We start from the raw sequence: 12,334 nt of genomic DNA, 5'->3' as shown, positions 1-12,334 counted from the left end.
CCAGACTGCAGGGCAGAGGCTGGTCCTGCACTGGCTTGTGGCAGAACCCAGAGGCACGTCCTTCCCAATACTGGCAGCTCTGCCCTATCCCTCTTGGAAAAATGCAAGCACAGCAAGAACCAGTTACTTGCTGTAACCTATGTGTGCAGAATGACAACGCGCACTTGGTACTTAAAAGCAACCTAAAGGGACCACTTCAAGGAAAAGGGAGGACAAAAAGGTACCAGTCTCCACCGAGGAGGTTACATTAAAGTGAACTTCAAAGCAAAATTGCCTTTCCAACTACCTCGCAGACACCAGGAGCTATTCAGCCACTAGTGAGTAGCTGAAAGCCATGCTGAGAGCAGTGGGACTGTCCAGAGGGAAGTGGTAATGCTCTGAAATGTAAAGTCTCCAACAGCAGTTTGTGCAGAGAGGAAAGCACCCATGTCCCAGCTGTTAAGAAGAGAGCTTGGCATTACCCAGACCGGCAGCTACCACTGTCTTTGAGCACTGAAACAACTTCTCTAGCAACATCTGGCCTGCTAAAGCAAGCACAGGCCTCCACCTTGGCGAGAAGCTGTCTTACCTCCTTCACTCTCTGCTGCTCACTGCTGCACAGGAAGGTCCCAAACAGGCAGCTGTACAGGTGATCCAGGATGGTAATCAGGAAGTACTCGTTGAACTCAAATGCTGTGGGAAACTTCAGACAGAACCAGAAAATTAGGTTGGCATTTTAGAACGGGAATTGCAAATCAACTTTCTCCCACTTTGTGGTAAGGAGTTGTCCTCTCTTTTTGATTTCTAAACCAGGATTTGTCCCTGTTCCCCGCCTGGCTGGATATACAGGATTATATCTGCTCCTTCCAGAAGTGAGAGTTTCTCTCTTGGAAAGCTGCTCTACACGTGCAGAGAGGAATTTTGAGCAAAAGCCAGAGGTCTGAAGGGTTTGACCGTTGTGTTTATACACACTCAGTGCTGCTTCAAGCCGAAGCCTGCTCTGCTATGCCTGCCCCTCATTGCAGCCCCTGCAATGAGACTGTGAGCAAAAGGCTGAGGCACATGTGAAATAATGCATAAAGAGAACTGGAAATTGCCCAGAGCCAAAGGGAAATAACCTGTGTGTGTAACACAGCCCTTCCCAGAGGGAACAGCAAGGATGCATCCTGCAACGGGTCAGTGGGAGGAGCAGGTGGGAGCTGTGTTTGCTGCTAGTGTTCATGCAGAAACCACCAGACCAAAGACAGGGAGAACTGAAGCTCCACAAAGGGTCAGAAAGAACACATGCAGTGAACCACAGACAGGCTGGGGCAATGGGGAGGAGAGCAGGAGACCTTCCTCTCCCTCACAAGCCACCCTGCTCTGCCCAGGCTGCCCCAGCCAACATCCTGACCAACATCACCAGCTGCAGGTCAGGATGCCCACTCGCAGGAGCAACCCAAGGAGAGCACGATGAGTCTTACAATCACGGAATGGTTTGTGTTGGAAGGGACCTTAAAGCTCATCCAGTTCCAACCCCCTGCCACGGGCAGGGACACCTTCCACTAGAGCAGGTTGCTCCAAGCCCCTGTGTCCAACCTGGCCTTGAACACTGCCAGGGATGGGGCAGCCACAGCTTCTCAGGCAACCTTCTTCTCACAAGCTCACATTTATTATAGCAGCACGTAGGTAAGCAGCACCCACTAAGGAACAAATCTGATTCAAGCTGACATCATGGCCTGCCTGTGCACTTGTGCATTCAGGCTCTCCCCTAAACAGAGTCTGCAGGTCAGTTTGGAAGTTGTTCCTGTGGCCAGACAATGTGCACCACGTTGGTACACCAGCTTTGTGCACACGTGTGCCACCCAGCAACCTACCTGTCTTGTCATCTGCCAGACACAGTCGATGAACTGGAGGAAGACAGGAGAGCGATCTGCATCCGCGTGGTTCTTGTCTCCATGGCCAACTCTCTGAAACAGAGCAGGACAGCGAACTGAGTCACACAGGGAAACTGCTGGGCTCTCCTCTCAGTCACCCAACGCCTTTACCTACAACTTTAACAAGGTTCAAATGAATCTTGGCTTTGCTTTGTCCCTATCAGTGTGTAAAGGAGTGAAGGACAGCTACTCCCTTTGTCTTTGAAGTGAAATTTCTTTATGGGGATATTTTCATGCTAAATGAAAACACGAGTTGTTTGACTAGCGGCTCCAGATGCTGTGCTGGCACCGGTTCCAGTCAATAGCTACAGTTCAGAAGGGAAAAAAAAATGAGAATGCTTCTTGCTTCAGCTGCAGCTGTCGTGCTGGCTACTGCGGTAGTACAGTGTGCTAGATGTGAGCAGCACCTACAGGCACGGCATGCGGCGGGAACCGTCACACAACACCTCGCAGCTTCCAAGCGCTGTACAAACACTGACCCGGCCATCTCCCGCCACCTCAGGAGAGGCAGTGATGAAAGTATCCCCAGAAGGAGGCCTCCAGCCCTCACCGTGCTGTGTGGCCAAGACAGGATTCCTCACAACTAGCACAGTACGTGAGGGGCTGTGTATTACCCAGGAGCCCTAAGTACTGTACAAAGAACGAGAACATGTAAATAACAGAGATCCCTACTTCTGTAATGCTGCTGTCCCTCACCAAAGGAAATCCATATCATTATCTTCCTCAAATATACAGGGAAGCTAAAATACTCATCATTCAAACACCAGGTAACAGCTTTGCTGCAGCAAAACCTCAATGCCTCAGTTTCTCCACCTTCCTGAGAGCATCTGATTATGCAAGCCACCATCGCATGTGCTGTAAACAGACCTTCTTCTATCCACTGCCAAAACTAACAGCCACAAAGGAACAGCTACCAGCAAAACACAACAGGAACAAAGACTGAAAGGATTCTACTGAAAGGCTCCCTCAATTCCCATCAGTGCAAACCACAACAAACTGCTGCATCGCACACACCCACAAAGCTGCCTCTCCGCCAGCTCTAGGGACATCACCGTGAGCTACTCTTGGTCCAGCCTCAAGCTGCTAAGCTTTTACCTAAACAATTAAAAGCCTCCCCAAAAATAAAATGTACCTGAAGAGAATATGAGGCCAAAGCCACAACCAAATTCCCCACTCTCTTCAATACCAAGGCATTTGTTAGGTGACAGTGTCCAAGCAGCCTCAGAAAATGGGCTGAACTGGAAAGAGAGGTGAAATATACCCCGGTGGTCTCTGCCACGTCCCAGCATAAACGCCTATCCTGGACCCAAAGCACACTGTTAGTTTAAGCTTAAGCATGGGCAGAAGACATGTAATCAGGCACCTGACAGATTTAATACTACCTGCTCCTGGTATCTAACTAATACTGTCTCCAGGGAGGTTAAGAGATGACTGGAATTACAGGCAGAAAACAACAGCAGCAGCATTCACATTTGTTCTGCGAGTTCAGCTGGGAGGCTTCTCACAGGAAAGGCTAAACTCCTCTGAAAGCCTGCAAGGTGGACAATAACTTTCTGTCCAGTGCCTTCCCAGGGCTACACACTCACCAGCTGAAATCTGTGGCCGAAGCTCAGCCACTCCTTCTCCACCAGCACTTCAAAGCCCCTGATAGTCCGGTAGTAGCCATCTAACATGAGCAGAGACAGCGAGGTGAGCTGGGCGGTCCGGTCCCAGCCGTCGCTGCAGTGTACCACCACAGATGTCTTCCCCGACTCCACCTTGTCAGCGATGCGAAGGGCTCCAGCGAGAATGAGCTAGGGCAAGGGGAAAAATGAAGTTACAAAACCTCTTCGGAATGGAAACTGTTAAATGAAAAATGGCCAGTGACAACACAGGGCAAACCAAGGGCTCTGCCTGCCTCAAGGAGAACGGTAAATCAGTTCCAACTACTTTATAACTAGGACAGCAAATTGGTGAACACATCTGCTGTTCCAGCCAGATGACAACACATCTAAGCTGTTAGGTAGCCACAGCTCTAGAAGAGCTCTTGCATTAAGCTCAGTCCTTGAAGAGGTCAGGATTTAAAGGCAGAAGCAATTCTGTGTCTGACATAAACACAAAAGGCCATTGCCTTGAAACTGCCCCTTGTCTGCATTAGCAGGTTGACAGTGTAAGCTGGACATTGCTAGGAGAGGAAGAGCTTCATTTGAAAACCAACATCTGCAGAAGCTGAAGCGTTTTGCCCCACTCATTCTGACTCTGCTTAGATTCCTGAAAGGCTGATGGGGCACAAACTCCCAGCGTTTGCTGGTCTGGACCATCAGTAACACCAGGATGTGGAGGATCCCCAAGTCAAGAGCTTGGAAACTCTGGGACTCCTGTGCTTGAACCAGGGCTTTCACTGTTACGCATTACCCACGAACACACTTCAATGCCAAAACACCATCTCTCAGTATTTCAACCCCCGCCCTTGTCCCCTCTTCCCATCTCTTCCAAGATTCCCCATTCCATGAAACTGTGATTTTAGTTGTCCATAAACTGAACACAAATTTTAAGTCTTCAAATTTCTCATGAGTTGAAAATCCAGCCCTGGAGCTGCCTCTGGATACCTTTCCCAGTGAACAGACTGGTACCTACAGAGCCACATCAGGGAATGCAGAGATGCGTACCTTGATATGCTCTAGCCAGTGAGTTGACTCTAAATTAGAGAGCCAGTGAGTCTCCTCGATATTGGGATACACAATTTCCTTCAGTTTTCTTAGTGATTCTCTCATAACATGGATATTGTGAATGTCCAGGAACACTAATTCTGCATTCTGATAGGCATCCTCGCTCTCATAGCCCCCTCCTTTAGCCTGAAAAACAAAATCCACATACAAATCATTAAGCAAATCCATATTTCATACTTTATCCCCATCGTTCATCCTAAGCAAACACCAGCTTACAAAATACCACAGTGATTGTGCTATCTAAAGCAGGCAGAAAACACTGGATTTACCTTACAAATGAGAACAAACATGTACAGGCACTTTGTGTCTCTTTCCTGCAATAGTTAATGAATGCTGTAATTCTTACCAAAGAATATCACATTACAAGCTTTCTTCTTCTCTGTAATTATCATTTATCCCCATTCAAGCTGCTAGCTCATTAGAGTCGCTATTCTGTCATTTACAGATTTACCATACTATTCCAGAGGAGTATGTCCCCCACACTAATTGCCTTTCCTAAGGAGAGGGAAAGACAGTTTAAAAATAAGGAAAAAGAATCAGCTTTGGTGCAACAAAGCAGTTCTGCCATTAAACCAGGGCTTAGAGTGATGGCATGAGACATTCATTTTAAAAAGGGTAGAAAGGAGCCTGGGGACTAGCAACCTGTCAGCCTCACCCCTGCGCTTGGCAAGATCAAGGAACTGATCCTCCTGGGACCCATGCTAAGGCGCATGGAGGACAGGGAGGTGACTGAAGGCAGCCAGTATGGCTACACCATGGGCACGTCCTGCCTGACCAACTTAGAGGCCTTCTGTGATGGAGTGACTGCATCAGTGGACAAGGGAAGAGCTACAGATGTCATCTATCTGGGCTTCCGTAAGGACTTGAAACAGTCCCCACAACATCCTTCTCTCTAAATTGGGGAGGTACGGATTTGATGAGTGGACTGTTTGGTGGATGAGGAATTGGTTGGATGGTCACATCCAGAGGGTCGTGGCCACAGGTTCAATGTCTAGGTGGAGATCAGTGACAAGTGGTGCCCATCACGAGTCCATACAGTGACGAGTACTGTTTAATATCTTCATCAATGACAGACAGTGGGATCTAGTGCACCCTCAACAAGTTTGGAGATGACACCAAGCTGAGTGGTGCAGTTCACAGGCCTAAAGGAAGGGATGCCATCCAGAGGGACAGGGACAAGCTTGAGAACTGGGCCAAGTGCAAGATCCTGCACCTGGGTTGGGGCAACCCCAGTATCAATACATGCTGGGGGATGAAGGGGTTGAGAGCAGCCCTGTCAAGAAGGACTTGGGGCTACTTGTGGATAAAAGGCTGGACGTGAGCTGGCAGCGTGTGCTTGCAGCCCAGAAAGCCAACCATATCCTGGGCTGCATCATAAGGAGTGTGGTCAGCAGGTCGAAGGAGATGATTCTCTCCCTCTACTCCACTCTCATGAGACCCCACTTGGAATACTGTGTCCAGCTCAGGCATCCACAGCACAGGAAAGATGTGAACCTGTTGGAGCAGGTTCAGAGCACCTCCTCTACGAGAACAGGCTGCGAGAGTTAGGGTTGCCAAGCCTGGAGAAGAGAAGGCTCCAGGGAGACCTTACTGTGGCCTTCCAGTACTTAAAGGGGGCTTATAAGAAAGATGGGGACAAACATTAGCAGGGCCTATAGGGACAGGACAAGGGGTAACGGTTTTAAACTAAAAGAGTGGGTGGTGAAAGCCTGGACCAGGTTTCCCAGAGAGGTGGTAGAAGACCCATCCCAGGAGACATTCCAGGTCAGGCTGGATGTGGTTCTGGGCAACCTGAACCTAGTTGAAGATGTCCCTGCTCACTGCAGGGCAGTTGGTCTAGACGACCTTTGAAAATCCCTTCCAACCCAACCTGTTCTATGATTCTATAACAGCAGGAAGAACTCAGCAACATCCCTAGACTTTAAAGATCCCCAGCTTATATTTTGAAATTAAAGATCATGATGCCTGATTTTCAGACATGCTGAGCACCCCCTGCTCCCATCAGGGTTAACAAGGACAGACTTCTGGTGCTGTTAGAGGAAGCAGTCTTTCAACCATGTGAAGTGAGAAATGGTGATACGCAAGATCCAGGGTGCTAGAGTTTGACCTCAGAACTACTTTGACTTTTCTTTTCCCCTTCCAATCTAATCTCATTTCTTGTTGTAGATTAATCCAAGAGGACCTTTAATGGTCACAGATGTCTTACAGATACCAGTACAGACATAAAAGTCTGTCTAGAGAATCAGATCATTGCATAAGATTCTCTTTACAGCGGAAAACCCTTTGTGATCCTCAGGAATCATCTGAAATGGTGGCGGAAGACGTGCTCTAAGTGACTACATTCCCCACTTTAGACAGGAAAAAGCACCTGACCTTATTGGCTACAGCATTCACACTGGGCCTTGCATCAAATATGAAGATTTTATGGGACTGAGCATTAGAATCCATGATGGCTTGAAGGTACTTTTCATCTTCCTTGCTTCGCTTGCCACTGACTCCCACCATTGGCTGGCTACAGCGAGTGATCGTTGCTTGACTTTCTGGGTGAATCCATGACAATACCTTTGAAAACAAATGAGAAAGAAATGAAGGAAAAATGGGATTCATTAAATCAGTGAAGTGTTTTACCTGTAATTGCTTGCTCTGGGATCCTATCATGTATTAGCTGCTTCCAGAAGGCATAATCCTATTAAAGAACACTTCTGTCCTTATTCATTGTAGTGGCATTCACAAAGTTTGAACAAAAAGAGGTGACTGAATAGATTTAAGCCTGACTCTTAAGTATGATGCAGACTGTCGTCTTGCTTGAGCCACAAACACATTTTCTCACTCTGCAGTCACTGGGCTATACCTTACTTTATGTTACACCATAGGAAAGTTAAGCATTTCGGGCACAGATTTAATTTTCTACAGACTTGAGAAGTAAACCAGTGTCTTTTCAGTTAGCACTGAAATGATCATCATAACAATGTGTCTTGTCTTAATTTCATTTAATAAGCATTTTCATCAAAAGCATCACTAAGTATTCCCCTATCCTGAAAGTCAGAATAGGCCAGACAATTGTAAACAGCTAAATAGGGCTGCTTTGTGTTTCCCAGGATCTGAACTGAGATTCGGCCTGGGTTGCGCTAAGTTATCTTCTCATTTTGGTTTAGTCTACACCTCTTTCACAACAGTAGTTCCAGCAGATTATGTTGCTAACTCCTCAAACATGTTGCTGTCACTTCTATTATCCATTGACCATTTATTTGCTCCCTGGAATCCATTCAGCCTGATCTTGGTATTATTTATGGCCCAAAGGTATGTAACAAAGCCACATAAAAGTGGCTGCTTTTGTCACACTCACTGGTATGCGTCCTCTTGATCTGAAGGATGCTACTCTCTTTAATTCTTCATCAGGAATGTTTACAGGCACAGCTAGAATAGCAGGGTATGTATCACACAGCTCATAGCGCTCATTAATCTTGGTCAACCTCCAGCTTTCGTTGGGAATTCCCTACAGAGGAAACAAGAGCAGGTTAGCAAATGAGTTGCTCTAAGACCTCAGCACAGTCAAATCCCCAGACCTGAAATTCAAGGCAACTTTTGTTAATGAAGGACATTTAGGGCTGGAGCCTGGGACTGCATTATCTTGGTGACTTGCTTTTATGCCTCTTCTCAGAGAGGTAGATGTTTTGCTCAGATCAGTGAAGAACAGGAAAACTGGAAGACTGCAGGCAGGCTCACCTATGGCAAAGAACTGTGGAGGCTGCAGATGTGGCAAAACCTCATCCTCCAGAGAGCATCCTTAACATACCTCCTGGTCTCATCATGGTGCTTACAGGAGAGCCAGGAGCAAGGCAGTATGGGTGACCAACTCTCCTCACTTGGCACTTAGCTCAAACATGGTGAATGGAAAATGGGGATGGAAAGTGGAGTTACCAGACAGGATGGAGGCGAAGACAGAAGGCAGAAAAGGCAGTAAAACACCCCCCAAAAAAGCAATCTGTTTTGGCCCTTGTTCAGTGTTTGTGACACAGCTGCGCAACCCCCTAAAAACACCATCAATCTAGTATGTCTCTGGCTGTGTGATTTTATGTCATCTGGACAGTGATGTGCAAGTCCATGTTCCTCTCGGACCAGGCTCTCTGCTTGTACTAGTTTGACTCTAGCTGGGAGAGCAGGGAATCTACACACACATCACTGAGCTCAGCGCGCCCTGATGAGGAAGCAACTCAACAGCCTCCCAGCTGACAAGCTCCAGGTAACACCTGCAGCACCACGGGGATGATCCTGACAACCTGCAGACTTAGTCTGGCTGATGCTGGGAGTTAACAGATCAAATCAGTGTGGTTGCTACTGCGTGCCTGCAAGGAGAGATTCAAACAGACACTTGCTGCAGCAGGGGTGAGCACCGATACAAAGCATCTCTGTGGGGAAGACAGATCTACTACAGTGAACAAGGCCAGACTGCTAAGCACAGAGTCTGTTTTAGAGGAACATCAGCTCTTAAAACAATACATGCTTCTGTTCTAATAAACAGTACTTCATTTTCAGGAGGGTGGTGGGACACTGACTGCCACTGTTGCAGCTCCAACAGGAAATAAATGACAAATGTAGCACAAGTCAGATGAGCTGTAGTAATTATGGTTGAACCCACACAGACTGCAGCTGGGTCCCTGTCAGAGCAGCGAGTCATGCTGTCAAAACAGGTCATGGTTAGAAATGTGAGGAGAGGACAGACCTTCTGTCTGATACCGGTCACACACCCTGCTTGTGAACCACGCCTGGTCCTGGGGCCCTCCCTGGGGAGGAAATGCTACTACAAGGAAACCAACAGAGCCACCAGGATCATGAGTAGCCCAAAACCCTAAAGGAAGCTATTTTTGGTACTGCCTGAAGCCAAAGAGCTGGCAGAAACAGGCATCAAATAGTGTGTATACACAGTCCAAGCTTACTGATGAGTAAAACATGCTCAGAGGTGCACAGCAGGCAAGGAATCTCCTGGGTCCACCAGCTCTGCTGTCTGCCAGGGAATAGCAGGGCTCTTGCTCTTGGCTGTCCATCAACTGTGATCAAACTGGTTACTATGTGGAAGTGAATTAATGGCAAATGACTAAATTGTTCTCAGTCCTGTCCTAGAAAGTACATGGCTGCACTGCAATGGATCCATCAGCAGCGCTTGGATATTTCACCTCCCCCAAATATGAATTCAAACTATGCTGTCAGCACACTCGTGGCAAGGAAAATGGGAGCTGACAAGCAGTTACATGGAAGTAAAGCTCCTTTTCATTCTACCTTGCAACTCTACCCGTGCTTACAGAGAACACTGAGCAGTCAGTGGCACTGCAAAGCTTCCTCCTCACCGTGCTGGGCAGAATGGCTTCAGCACACACTGCGCGGTCCTGAACCAGCAATAAATCTTCCAGCTGCCACCCTGACAAACTTGAATAAAATCCTTCCTCTGCAATAGGAAAATCCATGACAAGCCCCTTGTCCTGGTTTAAACCAGGACACCCCCAAAGAAAGAAAATATGCTGTGTGTCAGCATTTGCATTTCCTTTGAATGTCTGCTTTCCCCTGGCACAGGAGCCTTCAATCACAGCACCACCCGAAGAGGTCTTTGGATTCAGATCATGACTCTCTCTAAGGACTTCAAGCAAACAGAAATAAGCCAAGTAGGCTGGAAGAGAAGCTGAATTTGCATCTTCCCAGAACGTTTGCCACGATGCAGTGCAGGTTCTGCATTTATTCATGCCCCTTCAGATTTGTGCTTTCTCCAGCTGGAATCAATAGAAAAAGCTAAACGTGATACAAAGCACACTGGTATTTCCTCATATAAGATGCGTTTCACTGCTTCCTGGTAAGTTGTAAGCACCCAAAAGTCTACCATCAAACCAACCCAAACTGTTGCACATGTAACTCAAGAACGCTCTGCAGGCTCATGACCGGCTCTGGGAGCTGCCTGCCTGGCACCTGCAGCAGGAATCCAGGAATTCCTCACTAGCTGCAGGTCCTGATTGTCCTGAAGCTATCAGAGAATGTGGCTGCTGGATGTCCACATCAGTGACCAGAGCCTGGTGCACAAGGTCTGTCTTCTCCAGGTGAACTAATGCTGCTACTAGACCCTGATGTCAAGAGAATCCATGTGTTCAGTTGCTGCCAGGAGGCAAAGTGAGCAAGGCAACGTGGCCATGTCTATAAATCAAATATGCCCATGACCGTTCTCATTGAGACTACACCTCACATCCATACTATTAAACTCATTTATTCTCAAAACAGGGCAGTTTGTCCAAACTGCCTACTGGTGATCCTCGGCTTGCATCAGCCTCTGAACTGTGCCCATGTCTCGGCACAGGCAAGCTGGCCTTGCAGCACCCCACAAGGACCTCTTCGGGTCCCAGCTCCGCTGTGGCCCAGCTGCAGACTGCCAAGGACACTGCAAAGCCACATGGAAGAGCTGTGTGAAAATCTATAGGAAGACAAGAAATGTGAAACCGCAGATAGAGGAAGAGGATGAGATGGGGATCGCTGGCAGCTCGAGGTTACAAGAGGGGAAAACAACATCATGAAATGGTATAAAACCCAAAAGGAGAAGCTGTGAGTTTAGTAGGCAGTCACAGAGCAGTCTGTGCTGGTGTTGACATTACTGGTGGAAGATGGCAACAACCACCCAATGGAGAGAGGTGCAAAGGCTGACCCTTCTCCTTTCACTGGTGCCTGCCTGGCCAGGAAAGTCTCTTCAAAGGTGGTGAGTACTAAAGCTCCACCTAGTAGCCAGTTAAATCTCAGCTATCTTGTGTGTGTGTTAGCCAGTAAATAACTGCTTCAAACTCTCAATTTGCACATATTTTGCTGGAAGAGTATCTTCGTGCATGGCTAAAGACGCTCACACACATTCACTCAAAAGAGGGATGGTAACAGCCTGGATGAACCTACACCTGAAACTTACAACGAAGGTGCTCCGGTGCTTGGGAACACTCCTTATGACTACATCTAACCAAAGAGACGCAGCCTTTGTCACCTCCACATGCAAACCAGACTTGGTTTCCTTCTGGATAGTCATTCATGCCTTACTTTAGCATCCTGTGCTCAGTTATCACTTGACCTATGCATGCTATAGAAGATGGAGTTACTTCACTTGCAGGGAAAACCGCTGAAGACACACCAGCATAGCACTGAAACCACCACCTTGCAAAGCACATGTTTAAGCTTAAGCACATGAGAATCTTTCACTGACAGGAAAAGCTCCCAATATCCTTGCTGGAATTACACCCGATCAAATCTCTGTGGGATGCAGCAGACCAATTCTGAGCTTAGCCACACAGGTACACCCTGAGCTGCAGCGCGCAAGGCAGGCAGGGTCCTGAGTTACACACCAGCAGTGCCTCTCAAAGCTGGTTTGAACCATGAGATGCCAAGAGGCCAAGCACGTCAGCTCAGGCACATCCCTGCACCAACACAGGATGCAGCTGCAGGGGCAAGCTGGTCCCTCTGCCATGTATTCAGCCCAGGTTGCGTCCACTTAGTGCAAGAGAGCTGTGATCCATTCTGCAGTAGAGACATACTGAGCATAAGCAGGACCTCAGTTAAACCATGGGACATTTAATAGTTAGTTGTCATTTTACTCCCCTAAGTTACACCAAACAATCCTCTGTAGGATGCTGTTCTCATGCTCTACCCTTCTGTGCTTGTATACTAATGCTGGGCACTTCTTTCATCTTCAAAACAGGTCAGCTCCTTTCCTGAATT

At 47.7% G+C, this 12,334-nt stretch overlaps 1 protein-coding gene across 2 annotated transcripts in view; it reads right to left on the bottom strand.

The window, feature by feature from the left end:
* MTMR2 (myotubularin related protein 2) overlaps positions 1 to 12,334 on the bottom strand; it is a 61,089-nt gene that overhangs the window by 3,745 nt on the left and 45,010 nt on the right. For both annotated transcript variants that reach the window (XM_030475768.1, XM_030475769.1), the window contains exons 8-13: positions 7,950 to 8,099; positions 6,977 to 7,165; positions 4,544 to 4,729; positions 3,482 to 3,688; positions 1,836 to 1,928; positions 569 to 682 (exon numbers count right to left, since the gene is read on the bottom strand). In XM_030475768.1, coding sequence (XP_030331628.1) covers positions 569 to 682; positions 1,836 to 1,928; positions 3,482 to 3,688; positions 4,544 to 4,729; positions 6,977 to 7,165; positions 7,950 to 8,099 — 939 coding nt within the window. The remainder of the gene's footprint in view (positions 1 to 568; positions 683 to 1,835; positions 1,929 to 3,481; positions 3,689 to 4,543; positions 4,730 to 6,976; positions 7,166 to 7,949; positions 8,100 to 12,334) is intronic.

This window comes from Strigops habroptila, chromosome 2 (assembly GCF_004027225.2).
Source record: "Strigops habroptila isolate Jane chromosome 2, bStrHab1.2.pri, whole genome shotgun sequence".
Taxonomy (NCBI): Eukaryota; Metazoa; Chordata; class Aves; order Psittaciformes; family Psittacidae; genus Strigops; species Strigops habroptila.
The sequence above is the reverse complement of the archived record's forward strand: the minus strand, read 5'-3'. Positions and strand labels throughout refer to the sequence as shown.